Below are 18,139 nucleotides of genomic sequence, written 5' to 3'. Positions count from 1 at the left end.
GTAAAATATGTTATTTAGCCTCACTCACAATTATATGTTTAGATTAAGGAAACACAAAGCCAGGATTTTATGGATCTTGTGTAGTCGTCTATTTTAAATCACAATGAAAGGATCAGGAGAATCAGCCACTGTAATAAATATGGTTGTCCATTTACAAAGGGTTTTTTTTTTAAACCTTAAATGATTAAAACCTGTTGAACCCTCTCACTAAACATTTTCCACAAAACCAAATATAATTTAATTTTTATTTTTGCTTTTGCCCACTTCGTAATGTCCACACAAGAATAAAATGAGAAAAATATTCAGTTGCACTATATTCGTCAGCCTTCACCTCTAAATTCAGCAGGATGCTGGCTTCAAATTCAAATCTACTCATTAAACTCTAAACAGACAAACCGTCTGCGGATTTGCCATTTTCATCATGTCAGTGGTGCTGTTTTTTTGTGTTTCCTGCCAGTATATGAATATTCTATTACATTGTCCTTTGGGCGGAATACTGATTCCACGTATTTTCATTTGCCGTCATATCTTTATCTTTGCCATCAGCATCATTGTTTAAGTCCAGTGTCCTAGAACATATGAAACATAAATTTCAGTGTATCTGAATATCAGAACAGACACAGAGCAAATTTAATTTTACCTCAATCAGACCATGAGCAATGTTAATAAACAGAGACAAAGAAAATTTTAAATACAAACCTGTGCTCTCCCCCAAAATACAACATACTGTATAATATATTTTAAACATCAACATTTAGGCATACCCATTTAAATTAAGCTGTTGAAAGCTGGTGTACCTAAGTGCAGCATTGCAATTTATAGTATTCTATGTATGATATAAGATATGTGTTTAAGCAGGAGACATGGCCATATCCCACCATTGCTGTACTCACATGGACATCCCACTTGTAGTTACACATCATAACACTTATGGGCTCCCATACAGAATATGTTTAGTGCACTTGTGTGCCTAAGTTCCAATTAAGGTGCCACATATGCGCATAAATGGATGTAACAGCATGCACCCAGTTACATAATTGCCCTTTAAGTATAACCCACCAAAGACCTTCAACATTATGACATCAAACATAGGACAATGATGAGCTGAAAAAGGTTTTATCTTTAATGCATCTTCTTGCTCTCTCTGTCACAAAAGTTACTTTGATAGTAATTTACTACTGCTGCTACTAGAAGGATGCTAGGGTGCAAAGGGAGAGATATGGCCAATAGGAAAAAGGAGGTATTGATGTTTCTGTATAGGACTCTGCATATGTCTATTGGGATAATTTTCAAAAGAGATAGATGTCCAAAAGATAAATGTCCACTTCAACCGTGTCCTTTTCTTATCTCTCCTCTCTCTTTCCATCATTCTCTTCTCTATTCTTTAGCTCTTCCCCCGTCATTTTCTTTCTTTCATACTCTTTCCCTGACACACCTCTGTTTAATTCTTCCCTCCCACTCAGGACCCATCTCCAAGTGGGCATTCTCAAAACAGACTTTCTAGATGCTTTTCTGGTTGTTTTGTCTCCAGTGCATCCAAATCTTAAGGAGATGTGTTAGAGGTGTGTTATAGGCGGGCTTAGGACTTGGACGCTCATCAGGCATAATCAAAAGGTCCTGGGCTTTTTTTTTTTTAGATATTTGGAGCTAGACCTGTTTTAAAAGCGTCTAAATGCTAAAAAAGTGCCCAAATTGACCAGACGACCACTGGAGGGATTAAGGCATGACCCTCCCCCCCTTACTCTAAAACTAAAATAAGATGAGGAGTGCATAATAATGTTACCCAGCCAATTGTTCAATTTACCTGCCTGGAAAGCTAGAGTTCTGTCCAGGAATCTTTTATAATGACAGGCCTTTATTGTTGGATAAGTGACCATATGAATTCTACATGTAGGCCTATTAGAACAATCCAAATTAAAATGAGAAACCAAGTACGTAGGGGCCAAACCAAATATTGATTTAAAACAAAGAAAAGCTATGTCTGTCATAATTAGATTGTAAGCTCTTTCAAGCAGGGACCATCTCTTGCTTGTTTAATGTATAGCGCTGCGTGCATCTGGTAGTGCTATAGAAATAATAAATAATAGTAGGTGCCTATCTGCAAATTCATTTTTAAACTTTTTAAAATGGCCCTGTTCAATTAAAAGCACCGATTGAACCAGTTAAATGTTAATTTAGGTGCCTAGATCAACTAGGTACGCTGATCTAGGTGCCTAACTGTAGGCGTCATTTATAGAATCAGGCCCTGTGTGAACAAGGTTTTGGCTGTTAAGAACTTCCCAAAGTGACTGAAGGTCTGTGATAAAGCTGGAGGTAGATGCTTTGAACGTTCACAGTGACTGCAAAATTCAGACATTCAGGTCCTTTTTCAAAGCTGCGCTTCCGAGCAGCACACACTGAATGCCAAGCTGCCCATTCTGTTCCTATGGGTGGCTCGGCATCTACCATATGTTGCTAGGCAGCCCAGCTTGGTCAAAGCCCACCATTGATAATTGTATCATTTAAATCAGTGGTTCCCAACCCTGTCCTGGAGGACCACCAGGCCAATCGTGTTTTCAAGATAGCCCTAATGAATATGCATGGAGCAGATTTGCATGCCTGTCACTTCCATTATATGCAAATCTCTCTCATGCATATTCATTAGGGTTTCCTGAAAGCCCGATTGGCCTGGTGGTCCTCCAGGACAGGGTTGGGAACCACTGATTTAAATGACATTATTTTACTGTTTTAGCTTGAACCTTTTTAACACGCACAAATCGCTAGGTAGTAACGCAAAAATGTTAGTAACATCAACATAGCTTATTAACCTCCCTCCCCCCCTTTTACAAAACTGTATCGTGGTTTTTAGCATTGATCTTGGCGGTAACAGCTCCGACGCTCATAGGAATTCTATGAGCATCGGAGCTGTTACCAGAACTAAAAAACACCTTATGATTTTTTTAAAGGGGGGGGGTAAATGCTATTTAATAATAATAATATGTAAGTATGATGACTAAGTATATACAATTACTAGTTGAAATTTAAAGCGGTTGCTGAGAGAACTTTAGAAGGTTACTTTTCTTGCCTCACCTTGTATGTGTGAGTACTCCATGTATGCATCCTGTATTTTATAAAGGATATGCATACTATTCAACGCTACTCTAGCTCTTTTCTGCTGTGCCCTCAGGAATGCATATAGTATGTATACCCAGACCATGCAAAATTTACAAATGCTTTAAATAAAGTTGGATCATCAGAAAGTGCATAAGAAGATCCAGCCCAGTTTCCTGTTTCCACAGTGGCCAATCCAGGTCACAAGTACCCAAATAGTAGCAACATTCCATGCCACTGATCCCTGGGCAAGCACTGGCTTCACCAATGTGTGTCTCAATAGCAGACTATGGACTTTTCCTTCAGGAACTTGAGCAAACCTTTCTTAAACCCAGCTGCGTTAACTACTGTTATCACATCCTCTGGTAATGAGTTCCAGACCACAGCTATTCTTTGAGTGAAAAATTATTTCCTCCTATTTGTTATAAAAGTATTTCCGAGTAATTTCATTGAAAAATCGATTCACTTTTACACATTCTATATCACTCAGGATTTTGTAGACTTCAATCATATCCCCCCTCAGCCATCTCTTTTCCAGGCTGAAGAGTCCTAGTCTCTTTAGTCTTTCCTCATAAAAGAGGAGTTCTACCCCCTTTATCATTCAGGTCACTCTTCTTTGAACCTTTTCTAATTCCGCTATATCTTTTTTGAGATAGGCAACCAGAACTGTGCACAATATTCAAGTTGAGGTCTCACCATGGAACGATACAGTGGCATTATAATATTCTCAGTGTTATTTACGGTCCCTTTCCTAATAATTCCTACCATCATGTTTGCTTTTTTTTTGCCACAACTGCACAATGGGCAGAAAAATTCAGAGTAGTGTCTATAGTGATATTCAGATCTTTTTCTTGGGTGCTGACTCCTGAGATAGACCCTTCCATAAGGTAACTGATTTGGATTATTCCTCTTGATGTGCATCACTTTGCATTTGTCCACATTAAATTTCATCTGCCACTTGGATGCCCAAGTCTTCCAATTTCGTAAGGTCTTCCTTCAATTTTTCATAGTCTTCATTTGTTTTGACAACATTGCAAGTTGTTAAAACACACACGGATTGTTTCTATTGCTTCATTCATTTGTTTGGTATGTTGTTTTGTATTACTAAATACCAATAAAAATATTGAACACTAAAACACACGCGGATTGTGAAAAATTGCAGGCCGACCTTAGGAAATTGGAAGACTTGGGCATCCAAGTGGCAGATGAAATTTAATGTGGACAAATGCAAAGTAATGAATATTGTGAAGAATAACCCAAATAACAGTTGCTGGATGCTAGGATCCACCTTGGAGGTTGGCGCCCGAGAAAAGGATCTAGGTGTCGTCGTAGACAATATGATGAAACCTGCCCAATGTGTAGCGGCGGGCAAAAAAGCAAACAAGATGGTAGGAATTATTTAAAAAAGGGATGGTTAACAAGATTAAGAATGTTATAATGCCTCTGTATCACTCCATGGTGCGACCTCACTCAGCGTATTGCATTCAATTCTGGTCTCCTTATCTCAAGAAAGATATAGCGGCACTAGAAAAGGTTCAAAGAAGATCGACCAAGATGATAAAGGGGATGGAACTCCTCTCGTATGAGGAAAGACTAAAAAAGGTTGGGGCTTTTCAGCTTGGAAAAGAGATGGCTGAGTGGAATAGAACGGATAAAGTGGATAATTATCCACTCCATCAAAATTTACAAATACTAGGGGACAGGGAAATACTTTTAAAACCAATAGGAGGAAATATTTTTTTACTCTGAGAATAGTTAAGCTCTGAAACGCGTTGCCAGAGGCTGTGGTAAGAGCGGATAGCGTAGCTGGTTTTAAGAAAGGTTTGGACAATTTTCTGGAGGATAAGTCCAGTCTGTTATTGGGGGAAGCCACTGCTTGCCCTGGATCGGTAGCATGGAATATTGCTTATCCTTGGGTTTTGGCCAGGTACTAGTGACTTGGATTGTCCACCATGACTTGATGGATTATCCACTACTGGACTTGATGGACCATTGGTCTGACCCAGAAAGGCTATTCTTATGTTCTTATTAAGGGAGATACAGTAGATAGCTCTGTATTAACAGAGCCACTTTGACTGAAATACTTATTCTAAGCTTACCTTCATGAAAGTGCTTTCTTGCCACATCTGTAGAGAAAATTTGCTATGAATATTAGTAAGTAAAATAAAAAGAGAAATCACTTAAGGGGTAGGGAGTCTGATAAGAGGGAGGGGAGTGGGAAGAGTCAAAGGAGATAAGAGACGCACTAGTACAATCGCACATTGCAAAAATATTATTTTAAAAAGAGATTTGAACAAAAATAGTTGATTTACCTGATGTTGCTCTGTTTTGTTTCTTGCATTTCTGGAGGTTGGATATTCATAAAATAACTTGATTTGTGCAGAGGAACTGACCTTCCAAATCTTTGTGGCAAATAGGCTAGAGGTTGTACAAACTGGCCATTCAGTGGTGATCGACCAAATCTTTGGGGCAAGTTGGCTAGAGGTTGCATGGAATGCTTAGCAAATAGAGAACGTCCAAACCTTTGAGGTAGATTGGGGACACTTTTAGAAATTCTTTCTTCCAAAGCCCTTCCAAATCTGAGAGGCAAGTTAGCTAGTGATTTCATGCCTCTGTCCTCCAGGAATGCTCTGCCAAACCGCAGTGGCAAATTGGCAACAGAATTAGCTATCTTATTGACTGCTGGGATGCTCATCTTGATGATGTCTTTGGATGCCCATTCCTTCAATTCCTCAGATGTGAGGCTTCTCCGTTTGTCATCCAGAAGTGCGTCAGGCTAGAATTTGAAAAGGAAAATATACTGGTATGTCTCATTGTTTTCCTGAAATGAATTTGAAGCAAATTTCAAACAATTTCTAAATAGATGAAAACCCCCATTTTTCAAAAGCAATTTAAGTCCTTTTGGTTCTTACAGGCATTTGTCTCATAAGGGTGTAATGCTTTTACATTGATTTAGTTGTATATCATTATCTTATTATGTCTTATGATGTGTGTTAAAGACTTATGTATGTTTTCTTTTTCAGAATTGGTCTAAGACATTTGTATAGAGAATGGAATACAAATGAAAATAGCACACTTTATATATAGTGACAAATTCATTGTATATGAAGGTTCTAAAGTTAGACAAATTAAACAGGATTATAGAGTATGTGGTTGGTATAACTCTCTGAAATATATTAATGTTCTTGAAGGCAGTCAGTTCACAAAGCAGGCAGTAGTTGATATGGTGACATCATTCGATGTCCTTTTTCTGAATTAAGAATGATGTCATAAAACAATTACCTATAGATTTTCCATTTTACTCAATAATAGACATAATTCACTCCTTGGAAGGGAACAGTGATGCTCAGGGACATATAGACTGCAAGTTAGTTTGGTTTTATTGTTTTGGAATGGAAAACAAATGATGGAAGGAGAAAATAATTTTTGCCAAAAGTTGCAGGGTTTTGATTGAAAGTGCTAAGTTCAAGATTCAGGCTCTAGTGTGCTTGCTGCACAATTATTTTTCTGGGTGTTTTTCTTTTCCATAACTTCCTGGACATGATGTTTTTGGGCACAAGGTGCATCTTTTCCAAACTGGACAGTGTGAGAGTGCAAGTACCATGTGGCTCCAACTCTCTGAAAGCCACACTGAGTCAGAAGTGGCAGTGACTGTGTTGGGGCTGAAATGGGAGAGTGCATGTTGGAGCAGTGGCAGGAAGTATGTAGTCCTTGGCCCATATTCAGACCATAGGTGGCAGCTTGACTATCTCCCATGGTCTGCGGCGATCCCAGATATTCAGTTTTGGGGCTGTATCTGGTCACTGGCATTGAATATCCCTGTCAATGATCACCGTCTTGGACATAGCTAGCCAAGCTGATATGCAGCAGCTTGGTGGCTAAGACAAAACAATGAAAAGTAGACCTTAGATGGGTCTATCAAACTGCTTAGCTGGCCAGCCACTGAACATTAGCATTGACCAGCTATGATACATGAATATCAGCAGATAGCCAGCTAAGTACCACTGAATACTGGTGGGAAATGTTTTTTAAATAAATAAAGTTAATTAATAAATTTCTGCATCTACATAAGTGTCTACAAAACCTAAAAAATTAATACTGAAATTTATTTTACAAATACCAAAACCAGAAGCCTTTTTATATCCCTGTGCCAACTAAAATAATGTGATATTACTAATAATATTATCCATTCTCCCTGTACGAGGTGTTACTGAAAAGCTCTCAGCCCAACCAAGAGAATGACGTGGATATGTTTCAATTAATGATCTGAAATGATGTCAAAACATAGAATTTCATTTCAGCAAATTGGCACTTAATAAAATAAGATATCACTCTTTTCAGCTACAGTAGCAAAATAATGCCTAGAATTTAGGAAGTTGATTGGTTGGGTTGAGAACTTTTCAGAACCCCTTCGTACCTTCACAGCTGCCACTCAGGCCCTGATTAACTAAGGTCTTTCCTCAAAGTCATAGACTGAGAAACAAATCTCTTGTGAACTGACAGGGGCAAATTCTATAAACAGTGTACCAATTGTAGGCAGTGGTAGGTGTCCTATCGCTGTCTAACCAACCAATTGAGATGCACATTTTCTAAAAAAACAAAACAAAACCCTGTCGTGGTAGGAGAGAGTGAGAATCCCTCCTGCCAGCCGACTTGCTGTGGGGTTCAGGTGTTCACTGCCACAGCTGCTCAGCTGATTGCAGCAGGGAGATTTTCTTGCTCGATCAGCTTAGTGGCCGCGTCTAGGCCAGTATTATAATGGCCTACATTTCAGGCACCTATCAAGGCTCTAGGGAGAAGCCTAGTGCCACAAGCTTGCCCAAAGCTACTTCTGGGTGAAATCATGCCCATACCCAGCCTTGGGTGAGCTTAAGCATCCCTAGGTACCTCCCTGCACCTGTGACAGATGCCTTTAATGTAGGTGGCATGCCTCGGAGGTTTTTCTTTTTAGAAAATGTGTGTCCTGATTGGCTGGTTAGACAATGGTAGGACGCCTACTATTGCCTACAATTGGGATGACGTTTATAGAATGTGCCCTTAAGGGGTCAGTTCAGAAAAGTTTTGTTTCTTTGGCTTAGTTAATCAGAGCCTGAGTGGCAACTTTGAAGGTACGAAGCCCCCGAAGCCCCTCAACACTGTCCGCGGTAGGAGGGATACCTAATTCCTCCTGCCACCACCCCCTAAACTCTCATCTGACATTGTCAACAGCAGTGAGGGGCCTTAGGTGCCTGGACCAATCAGGTCCTTAGGCCCCCTCCCTGGTGCATTCCAGGATACCTGCCATTGTGAAGAGGTGTGCCTGACTGCTGGAAGGAGAAGGCATCCCTCCGGCCAGCCAAACTACAGAAGGTATGGGGGGGATGTTGGGGTGGAGGCTCGGGTCTGGGGATGGTGTCATGGGTTTGGGGGGGGGGCCTGCTGGCAGGAGGGAATGGGCATGCCTCCTGCCTATCATGGGTGGGGTGTTGTTTTGGGGGTTCTGGCAGGAAGGATTGGGCATCCCTCTTGCCAAGGGACTTCAAGGGGGGTTTGGGGATAGCAGCAGGTGGTATTGGGCATCCCTCCTGCTGCCGACAGTGTTGGGTGGGGGTTTGGGGGTGGCAGCTGGAGAATTGGGTGTCCCTCCTGCTGGCCAAGCTCACGGAGGGAGTGTGTGTGTGTTCAGGAGTTCCCTGCTGCAATCAGCTGATGGGAAGGGATCAGGCCTGATTCTCTAACCAGCACCTGTGACATGGCCTGTGACATGGTTAGAGAATCAGGCCGGTTAGGTGGGGTTGGGCATCTGCCACTTATGGCAGACGCGATTTTGTACAGCATAGGACGCCAGTGTGTGATTCTCAGCTGCTTCTTAGGTGGCTGTAGAAACCGGCATCCTATAGAGAATTTCCTCCTTAGTGTACACATAGAAATAGTTGCATATACTATATGGAGCAGTTTTCAACTGGCTAACCAAAGTGTAGTCTGTGGGTATAACATTAATAGCAAGATGTAATGTGTGAGAGCATGTTTAGATGCATTATAGTGTAAATGGCTAGAAAACTGTGTATTGCCTATTTCTCTGTCCAGACAAGAGCCTGTGTCTCAAATTAGGGGAGGACAACAAAGAAGCAAGAGTCACTCACGTCAATCAGGCAAAGTTTGACATATTTGAGTGCACAGAATCGATTGGCTGCACCCAGTGTACCTGTATATAATATGTAACCTATAACACATAAAGGACTCAATTCTGTAATGGTACCCAAATTTGGGTGCAAAAAATGCATGCCAAGCTCTATTCTAACAACAGTGTTCCAAGTTGGGCATCAGGACAAAAATGCATTTACCTTATGACAGGTCAAAATGATCCCATCATGCTATAGCATGTTGCAAGATAAGTGCATTATTTCACATTTGTTTCCTCATCACTGAAACACGTTTTTGAAAATGTTTGGGGAGGTATTTTTGAGCTATGGTGCGGGTGTCCTTTCTAAGTCATAGATCATTGACTGGGATTCTCAGGTCTTTTTCCTCCATCGAAAGGGCCATGTTCACTAAATCTTGAATATTTATTTTTATTGTTGATACTATATATTTTGGTGGAATTTTAAGTTTGTGAGGTTATTTTGGTTATTCAACCTTTCCTTTTTGGTTGTAATTTGTAATTCTACACAGCTGCTTTGGCACAACTCCATGTGCCTTTCTGCCTTGATAGCCTAGCCTCCCTGTTATAAGATTTCCACCCATTCCCCTCATTCTATATTTAGCACCATATGTACGCTAAAATTCTAGAACACTAGCTCTTACAATTATGTAAGTGCTATGTGTATAATCAGGAGGAAAGTGTGGTGTAGTGGTCAGAGCTATAACCTCAGCACCCTCAGGTTGTGGGTTCAAGTCCCATTCTGTTCCTTGTGACCCTGGGCAAGTCACTTAATCCTCCAATGCTGGGATAGATAGAGAAAAATGATTGAGTACTTGATTGTAAACCATTTAATACACCTTGTCCAAGCAGTATACAAACCCCCCATTTCATTCGTTCCTTCCTGTTCTCTAATTTAGGCATACAATCTGCTTAGTGCATAAATGAAAGGGGGCATACACATGGGTGGAGCATGAACATGCATGCCTGAAATTGACATAGCATAAGTGGGTGCACTTAATTATAGGTGTAGATGATGATCACAGTAAGAACATTAAGCGTTGCCATACTGGGACAGACCAATATCCATCAAGGCCAATATCCTGTTCTAACAGTGGGCAATCCAGGGCACAAGTACCTGGCAAGATCCCAAAACAGTAAAAAAAAACCCTGTATGCTGCTTTTTCCAGAATTAAGCAGTGGATTTTCCCAAGTCCATTTTAATAATGGCTTATGGACTTTTCTTTTAAGAAATGTTGCAAACCTTTTTTTAAACCCTGCCAAGCTAACTGCTTTTACCAAATTTTCTGGCAACCAATTCCAGAGTTTAATTACACGATGAGTGAAGAAATATTTTTTTCCAATTTGTTCAAAATTTACTACTTGCATTTCCCTTAGTCTTTGTATTTTTTATAAGAGTAAACAAGCGATTTATGTCCACCCATTCCACTCCACTCAGTATTTTATAGACTCTATCATATCTCTCCTGAGCTATCTCTTCTCAAAGCTGAAGAGCCCTAGTCTCTTTAAAATTTCCTCTTATGGAAGACAACCCTTTATTATTTTTGTCTCCCTTCTCTGTACTTTTTCTGCATAGCTGGTGTTAAAATGTGAAATGCTTTGGTGGGTCTGTTGCGACAATGTACTGATCAGTTTCAATTCAAGAAACAGCTAAAAACCCAATTGTTTGTCACTGCATTCTTATGATTTAACAGTTCTTTGCAAAAGAAAAGATAGTTCTCCCCTGTTGATTTTAAGATTTTAGTGGTGGTGGATCACTGGAACAAACTACCGGTGCAGGTGATCAAGGCCACTAGCGTGCTCGACTTTAAGAATAAATGGGACATCCACGTGGGATCTCTACGTGGGTCGAGCAGCACTCTGACTTAATGGGGTGGGACAGTAGAGTGGGCAGACTTGATGGGCTATAGCCCTTTTCTGCTGTCATCTTTCTATGTTTCTATTATGTTTGTTTTTAACATTTAGTTCTTAAGCGGTATAGAAAAATTTTAAATAAATAAATAAATAAAATAAATATAACAGAATCTTGGCATTAGCACTCAGCATGCTGTATCTAGACCTCTAACTATGGTGTCCAGTTATAACCTTGCCTCACTACATCTATATTTTACTCATATATACAGTACTTCTCTGCAATTCTAGATGAGATTTCTTGAGGGTATAAAAGCCCTTTATAAACCTATTCCCACAAAGACAAATCCTACCTCGAAGTGGTCTTCACCAGAACTTCCTTTGCCATTCAGACGAAACATTGAAGGGTCCTCAAAGCAGAAACCACGAGCAGCTAGCAAAGCAAAAAAGGCAGAAATAATCAAAACAAGTTTATAGCCTGGGAGAGCTGCCATCTTCTAAAAATATCAATTGATTCTGTCTGTAGATCATCAAATCTATACGGCCATGGAGCCCATCATATTTTATATAGTCTTGAAACAAAAAAAGAATTGTTCAATAAACTGACATCATTTCATAACGTTCTGTGCCATTCTGTATTAACTAGCACACAAGCTAATGATCGTTAATCAGGAATGTTGGAAATTTGTTGTCTGACCACCTTTCAGTATTCTTCCCCCTTGCATACACATTATCTTTACAAATATTGTCTGTTGCACTCGAGCCTTATTAATTAGCTAACTTGGAAGGCCAGAGTAATTGGGCTTCCAAATAATCACTATGATTCATTAGCATATTTCCTTACAGAAAAGTTTCTTCACTTTAATTCGTCAATCTACGCATTAGCACTTTTTAATAAAATATGCAATATTCCTCTTTTGATTGGCCTGGTTGCAATGTTTAGAAATGAGTTTGCTGTTTTTGAAATATCATGTTGAATTACAAATCAAATAGCCTGAATAGGGGAAGCAACAACCACCTTATTAATTAGCATACTTATATCTGCCTGCTTTAGAAGAATTTTATTCTGTGAGTATTGAATTCCTATATTACCAGTTACACTAATTTATAAGCCTTAAGACCTCATTACTTTTCAAACAATATCTTGGGATGTTTGACCATGCAATTTTGTAGTTATACTGTACAAAAGATATACAGGGCAATTTCAAAGCTGTTTGGATTAGTCCTGTGGTGATTTACCCTTTGCATGAGGGCAGTTTTTCAAGCAGATTTAGCTGAGCCCTGTTCTAGAGGGACCATCTCTAAGGGTGAGTAGGTAGTTTGCTTGCCCTTTCTGCACAGTATGCTGGATCTTTTAGGAAGGGTGCTGACTGATAGTAGTTTCAGTTTTGTCGATTCTCATCCAGTATCAATCACCAGTTCATTCAGTGTGAGCCACAAAATAGTTTATGAATGTGGTTTAAGAATTTGGGCACATCCCGTCATCTAGTCTGGCCTTGAACCGGTGACTAGGAATTGAAAGGCACAATAGACTTGTCTGAATCTGAAGAGTCACCCACTTTTCAGCCCGCTTTTATCTAGACATGTAGAGAACAACTTTCAGAATGATATACTGTAGATCAGTGGTTCCCCACCCTGTCCTGGTGGCCCACCAGGCCAATCGGGTTTTCAGGATAGCCCTAATGAGTATGCATGGAGAAGATTTGCATGCCTGTCATTTCCAACTAAAACCAAAGCGCTTAATACTTAACACTTATGTTCAAGCGGTATATCAAATGCTATAAATCCAATCCTATATAATAGCATCTGAGTGCATAGAATTCTAGCATAACCTGGTATCTGCACACCTTATATTTATGTGCCGGCTGTTATACCAGCCGTAGATCTTGCGTAACTGTGAAAGTATAAATGCGGCAGAAATGTGCATTTCTGACAGTATTCTCTCAGTTACAAAAGTGGCAGCTCTGCCCATGTCTCACCCATGAGATATATGAAAAAATGTAAAATGGCCCAATCATACCTAGCCAATGGTGCGGCTAAGAAAACGTTGTGACCACAAATAGTGTGATAAAAAAATATGTGGAAAAAAGACGTGGACAAGTGAAAGTGCAAGCATATGCTGCTACAGACCGGGGAATTACATATATCTATGCCATATCTAAGAAAGCATACCTAATGATTCACAACAGACCGGTGCAGAGTTAAATTGCTTTTTCAGTACAGTATGCACAATATTTGCATCTTCAAAGCATCTACAAAATGTCTGACAGAAGCAGACCACCAATTAGACACTCAACAAAGCCAACTTTCAAAAGGCCTCTAACGTTGATGCTGTTGAAAGCCTTTTGAATTTTTTGGGTAATTAATGATCTGTTAATCGCAATCAAAATCCGGTCAGGCATTTTCAACATTTCTTCAACATAGCAATCACAGAGTGCACAGACTTCCTGTGGCTCAATTAATCCAAGATACTAAATAGAATTCAATGTTTTAATGTCACATCTCCTAAAAACATGCTTCAAAGGTCTGTAGTGACAAAGCTAATGAAGAGCATTTTTACATTTTGAGCCTAGCACTGTCTTTTGCCTAAAGCTCATGCTGTCTTTGAGCATTTTGAATTCTAATGGTGTAAATTGAAGAAGGTTTTAGTTGGGTTTCTGCCAGGTACTTGTGACCTGGATTGACTTGGGTTACCAGATGTCTGGATTTCCCTGGGTTTTGAAAAGCTTCCAACAAATCGCCATTAGGCAGGAGGGCATTCGTGCATGCACAAGGGTTTGAACCCACAACCTCAGGTGCTGAGGCTGTACAGCTTTAACCACTGTGTCACACTCTCCCCCTCTTATAGTTTCTTTCATACACATTTAAATTAACTGTGCAGGCTGAGGGCTATTTTTAGCCTCCTCCTCCTCTGAAGTAGATGGTAGTGCTAAGGCAGGAGTGAGTGGGCATTGCTCCTTCGTCTTCTTAAAGATACACTGGGATGCTCTAGAGAAGAGGTTCTTAATCTGGGGGGTCCATGGATGGGTTTCAGGGGTTCCATGAGGGACAGATAAAAATAAACATTTATATTTACTATACTGTTGATTTTTCTCACAAATAACGAGAGAGTAGATGTAGAAACATGATGGCAGATAAAGGCCAAATGGCCCATCCAGCCTGCCCTTCCGCAGTAACCAGTAGAAAACTTAGTAGTAGTAGATCTCTGCAGTAACCAGTAGAAAACTTAGTAGTAGTAGATTAATTTGCACAAGAGGATTGTATTTCATGATTATGAGTGGTTGTTACTTTTTGCATAAAAAGGACTGGGTTTTTTAGATTGTTTATACTAAAGTTTTATAATACTTTATGCATGTCATATGTGTATGAGACAATCAAATCTCGATAAATAAATACATTATATTCATTGCATGCAAAGTTGTGTTTATGTGAATATTTCTGGGGAAGGGGGTCCATAGCTTTCATCTAATCTAATCTTCCATTTGTGTGTCGCTCAAACCTGTGCAGGCTCTAGGTGACTTACAGTGAAAGGAGAGAGCGGGGAAAAGGCAGGGAAGGTTAGAAGGAAAGGCTTGAGAGAGGGGCTTAAAGATTTAATTGTCAAAGAAAAGAGTTTTCAGCTTGTTCCGGAATAAGATGTAGTTAGTTTCCAATCTGATTGCATCTGGGAGGTCATTCCAAGTCTTTATTCCCAGGAAGGTCAACATGGAGTAGAAGATTCTCCTGTATTGGAGATTTTTTTGTGGATGACATGTTTAGTTGCATTCTATTGAGGATTCTCCTAGAGGTGGACCAAGCCATTGTGAATAGTTGGATGAGGGGAGCAGCTAAGTTTCCGTGAAGTATGTTGAGTAGGATACATGATACTTTGAAATTTATCCGTGATGGTATGGGTAGCCAGAGTAATTGTTTGATGTGGGCTGTGATCGACTCATATTTTTTTAGATTGAAAATGAGTCTTGCAGCTGTGTTCTGTATGAGCTGGAGTCTGTGGATTAGAGTAGTGTTGATAACTGAGTAAGCGGAGTTACAGTAGTCTAGTTGAGGCAGGACCATCATCTGGATGATCAGAGCAAAATGATGTGGGTAAGTCTCAGTTGTCGCATGGTGAAGATGGTCTTTTTTGGAGGTTGGAGATTTGTGGTTCCATTGTGAGGGTGTCATCTAGGATGCAGCCTAGCACTTCGGAGGATTTCTCCATTGTGAGGGTGATGCCAGATTGAAGGGTGATATTCGTCAATGTGTTTTGCTGGGCGTTGTGGAAGCAGATGGTTTTAGTGGCATTTAGTTTTAGTTTGTTGATAGTTGCCCAAGTTTGGATTTTTGCTACATTGTTTGAGATTTATTTCTGTGATGTTTGGTTGGTTTCGTCTTCTAGCTTGATGTATCCGAGTGAGCTCATAAACAGGTTAAATAGGATGAGAGATAGCGGGGAGCCCTGTGGGACTCCACAGAATGCCTTCCATGGGTTGGATAACTCTCCGTCCTTTATGACCGTATATTCCCGGTTCTGTAGGAAGTCGGTGAACCATTTAAGTGTTGTCCCTGTTATTCCAATTTCTGATAATTTGGTCAGGAGCAATTGGTGGTCCACAGAGTCGAAAGCCATGGAGATATCAAACTGGAGGAGTAATGCTTGTCTACCCATGCTTAGCAGTTGTTTGATTTTGGTGATTAGGGTGATGATGAGGAGCTCAGTGCTGTGTTGTTTTCTGAAGCCGTACTGGGATGGGTGAAGGAAGGAGTGTTGCTCTATGTAAGAGGTTAGCTGTTTACTTACATGGGTTTCTAGGATTTTGGTGAGTACTGGAATGCCAGCGATGGGCCTGTAGTTTGAGGCAATGGAGAGATCGGCTTGGGTTGTTTTTGGTATTGGGGGTGAGAACTATTTTTCCCATTTCTTTGGGTAGATGACCCTGATTCCGGGAGCAATTTAGAAGATTAGTGAGCCAGGCATTGATTTGGTGGGTGGGCATTTGAAAGAAGGTAGCAGGGCTGCTGTGTGTAGATAATTTTGATATCAGTTTTTTAGTATCCGGGATAGAGAGATTAGTGAAGGAGGTCCAGATTTGGTCAGCTTTAATGGATTCATTGTGCTCATGAGTGTTAAGTTGGAGAGTATTTGGGATGGTTGACTTTGCAATCTCTGTTTGGACCAATTTGATTTTATTGAGGAAGAAATCAGTTAGATTCTGTGCTTTCAATTTGTTTGGGTGGTTTGCAGATTCTTGGTTTGGCGGGAATATTAATTGTCATACCAGGAGAAACAGTTTTTACTGTCAGTTGTTTTGTTTCCTAGTTTGCTGGCGTAGTGGTTTTTCTTGGCCTCAGAAATATTGAATTTATATTTATTTATTGCTGCTCTCCATTGTGTTCTGTGCTCCGGCGCTTTGCTCTTTCTCCATTTTCTCTCCAATCATCTGAATAGTTGTTTGTCTGCTCTTAATGAGTCCGTGAACCATGGTGAGGTTCGGTCTGTTTTATTCTGCGCCGATGTAGAGGGGTTATGGTGTTTATAGTGTTGGTTATGGTTTTGTTCCAGTTGTTTATGTGTTGTTGCTTGTGGAGGGGGTTGGGGGAGGGGACTCTGTCACTGTATTCCAGAAGAGCTCTGATTTCATTTTCCTGCGCATTAGTCTTATGTCCTTTGTGACTTTGATGTTCAGGTTATTGTCATCGAGGTTTAGGCAGAATTTCAGGAGATAGTGGGACTGGGGACCATTTGTTCGTTAGATTCAAGGGGGTGAATGTGAGCATATCTAGAGTGTGGCCTTTTTCGTGTGTGGGATCTGAGGGGATGATTGTGATTTGGTAGTCTTCAAGTAAAGCCTTGAGTTTGGTGACGTCTTTATTGGTTGCAGATTCGAGGGGGAGATTGATATCCCCAATAATGATTAGTTTGCCATGTTGGCATGTAAGATTTGTTATTATTTCCATTGTTTTGATGATGGAATCAGTTTGAGTGTTAGAAGGCCTGTAGAACGGAAGAATTCCTACATTCTTGTTTGCGGAGGTGTGTTTGTATTCTAGTTTGCAGGTGATGAATTCTAGGTCTGAGTGAGAGCCTGAGTCTGTCTCTGTGATGATATATGAGTTTTTATATATTATTGCTAGACCTCTGCCGTTTTCTGGGGAGTTGGAGTATATTGTAACCCTGCGGGCAGAGGTGAGGGAGTTCAGGACTTTCAAAATCTTTTAGCCATGTTTCTGTGATGAAAGACAGGGCTATGTCATTAGTTGTGATTAAATCATTTATGAGGAATAGCTTTTTAACCACAGATCTTGCATTAACATACATACAGAGGATAAGGGTGAGGACTTCATTTGTTTTTGGTTTTGTTGTTCGTTTAGTAATTAGGAGGTTGTTGAGTGGTTTGGGAAGAGGTTGTTTTCGTTGTCTGTTGTTGTGGTTGCACTTGTTCCAGAGTTTGGGGATGATATGCTGGTTGTTGTCTTGGCATTCCGTTGCCTGGTTATGGGGTTCTGGTGGTCTGGGTCTTTGTTGCCTAGGGTTCCCTGAGACGTTGGAGTTGTTGCTGGGGAGTTGGAGTTGTATAGCCCTGTGAGGGTGATGAGGCATATCACCAGGAGAAGAGTAAGAGGGGGTTTCATCTTGAGGGTTGGGGTTTAGAGTAGTTAAGGTATCAGGTGGGCTGCCCTGAAGATGTTGTGATTCTATTGATTGGCATTGTGAAGGATGTCGGGAGGCGGCGTTCGTCTCCCACGCTCTCTCCAACTTCCTCTCTTGCTGCTGATCGGCGGGCTACAGCTGGAGCAGTTCCCGATAGCAACGGAGCTGCCCTGAAGGAAATAATTTAAAGGGTGATGTTTTGAGAGGTAGAGATATCTTGTTTGGTGCTTTGTTGGTATGGCAGAGAGGTAGTGCAATCCCTTGATGGCTTTTTCTGTGTTGTTTGTCAGAGCCCTTGTCTATTAGTTTGACCCGCCGTGCTCAATCACTGCGCAAAGGAGCGTGTCTTTAACTTGTGCCTTAGGTGATGCGCCGCTAGGCGTGTCACCCTAAATTGTGTCGCTCTGCGCTGCAAGGGATGTCAGGGG

At 40.6% G+C, this 18,139-nt stretch overlaps 1 protein-coding gene across 1 annotated transcript in view; it reads right to left on the bottom strand.

Moving 5' to 3' along the window:
* Window positions 1–238: 238 nt before the first annotated feature.
* NPVF (neuropeptide VF precursor) overlaps window positions 239–18,139 on the bottom strand; it is a 30,984-nt gene continuing 13,083 nt past the window's right edge. The window contains exons 3-5 of the mRNA XM_033934654.1: window positions 11,434–11,513; window positions 5,403–5,866; window positions 239–569 (exon numbers count right to left, since the gene is read on the bottom strand). Of these exons, the coding sequence (XP_033790545.1) occupies window positions 473–569; window positions 5,403–5,866; window positions 11,434–11,481 (609 nt within the window). The 5' untranslated portion in view covers window positions 11,482–11,513 and the 3' untranslated portion in view covers window positions 239–472. The remainder of the gene's footprint in view (window positions 570–5,402; window positions 5,867–11,433; window positions 11,514–18,139) is intronic.

This window comes from Geotrypetes seraphini, chromosome 2 (genome assembly GCF_902459505.1).
Source record: "Geotrypetes seraphini chromosome 2, aGeoSer1.1, whole genome shotgun sequence".
Lineage (NCBI taxonomy): Eukaryota > Metazoa > Chordata > Amphibia > Gymnophiona > Dermophiidae > Geotrypetes > Geotrypetes seraphini.
This window is presented reverse-complemented; position numbering and strand designations above follow the sequence as displayed.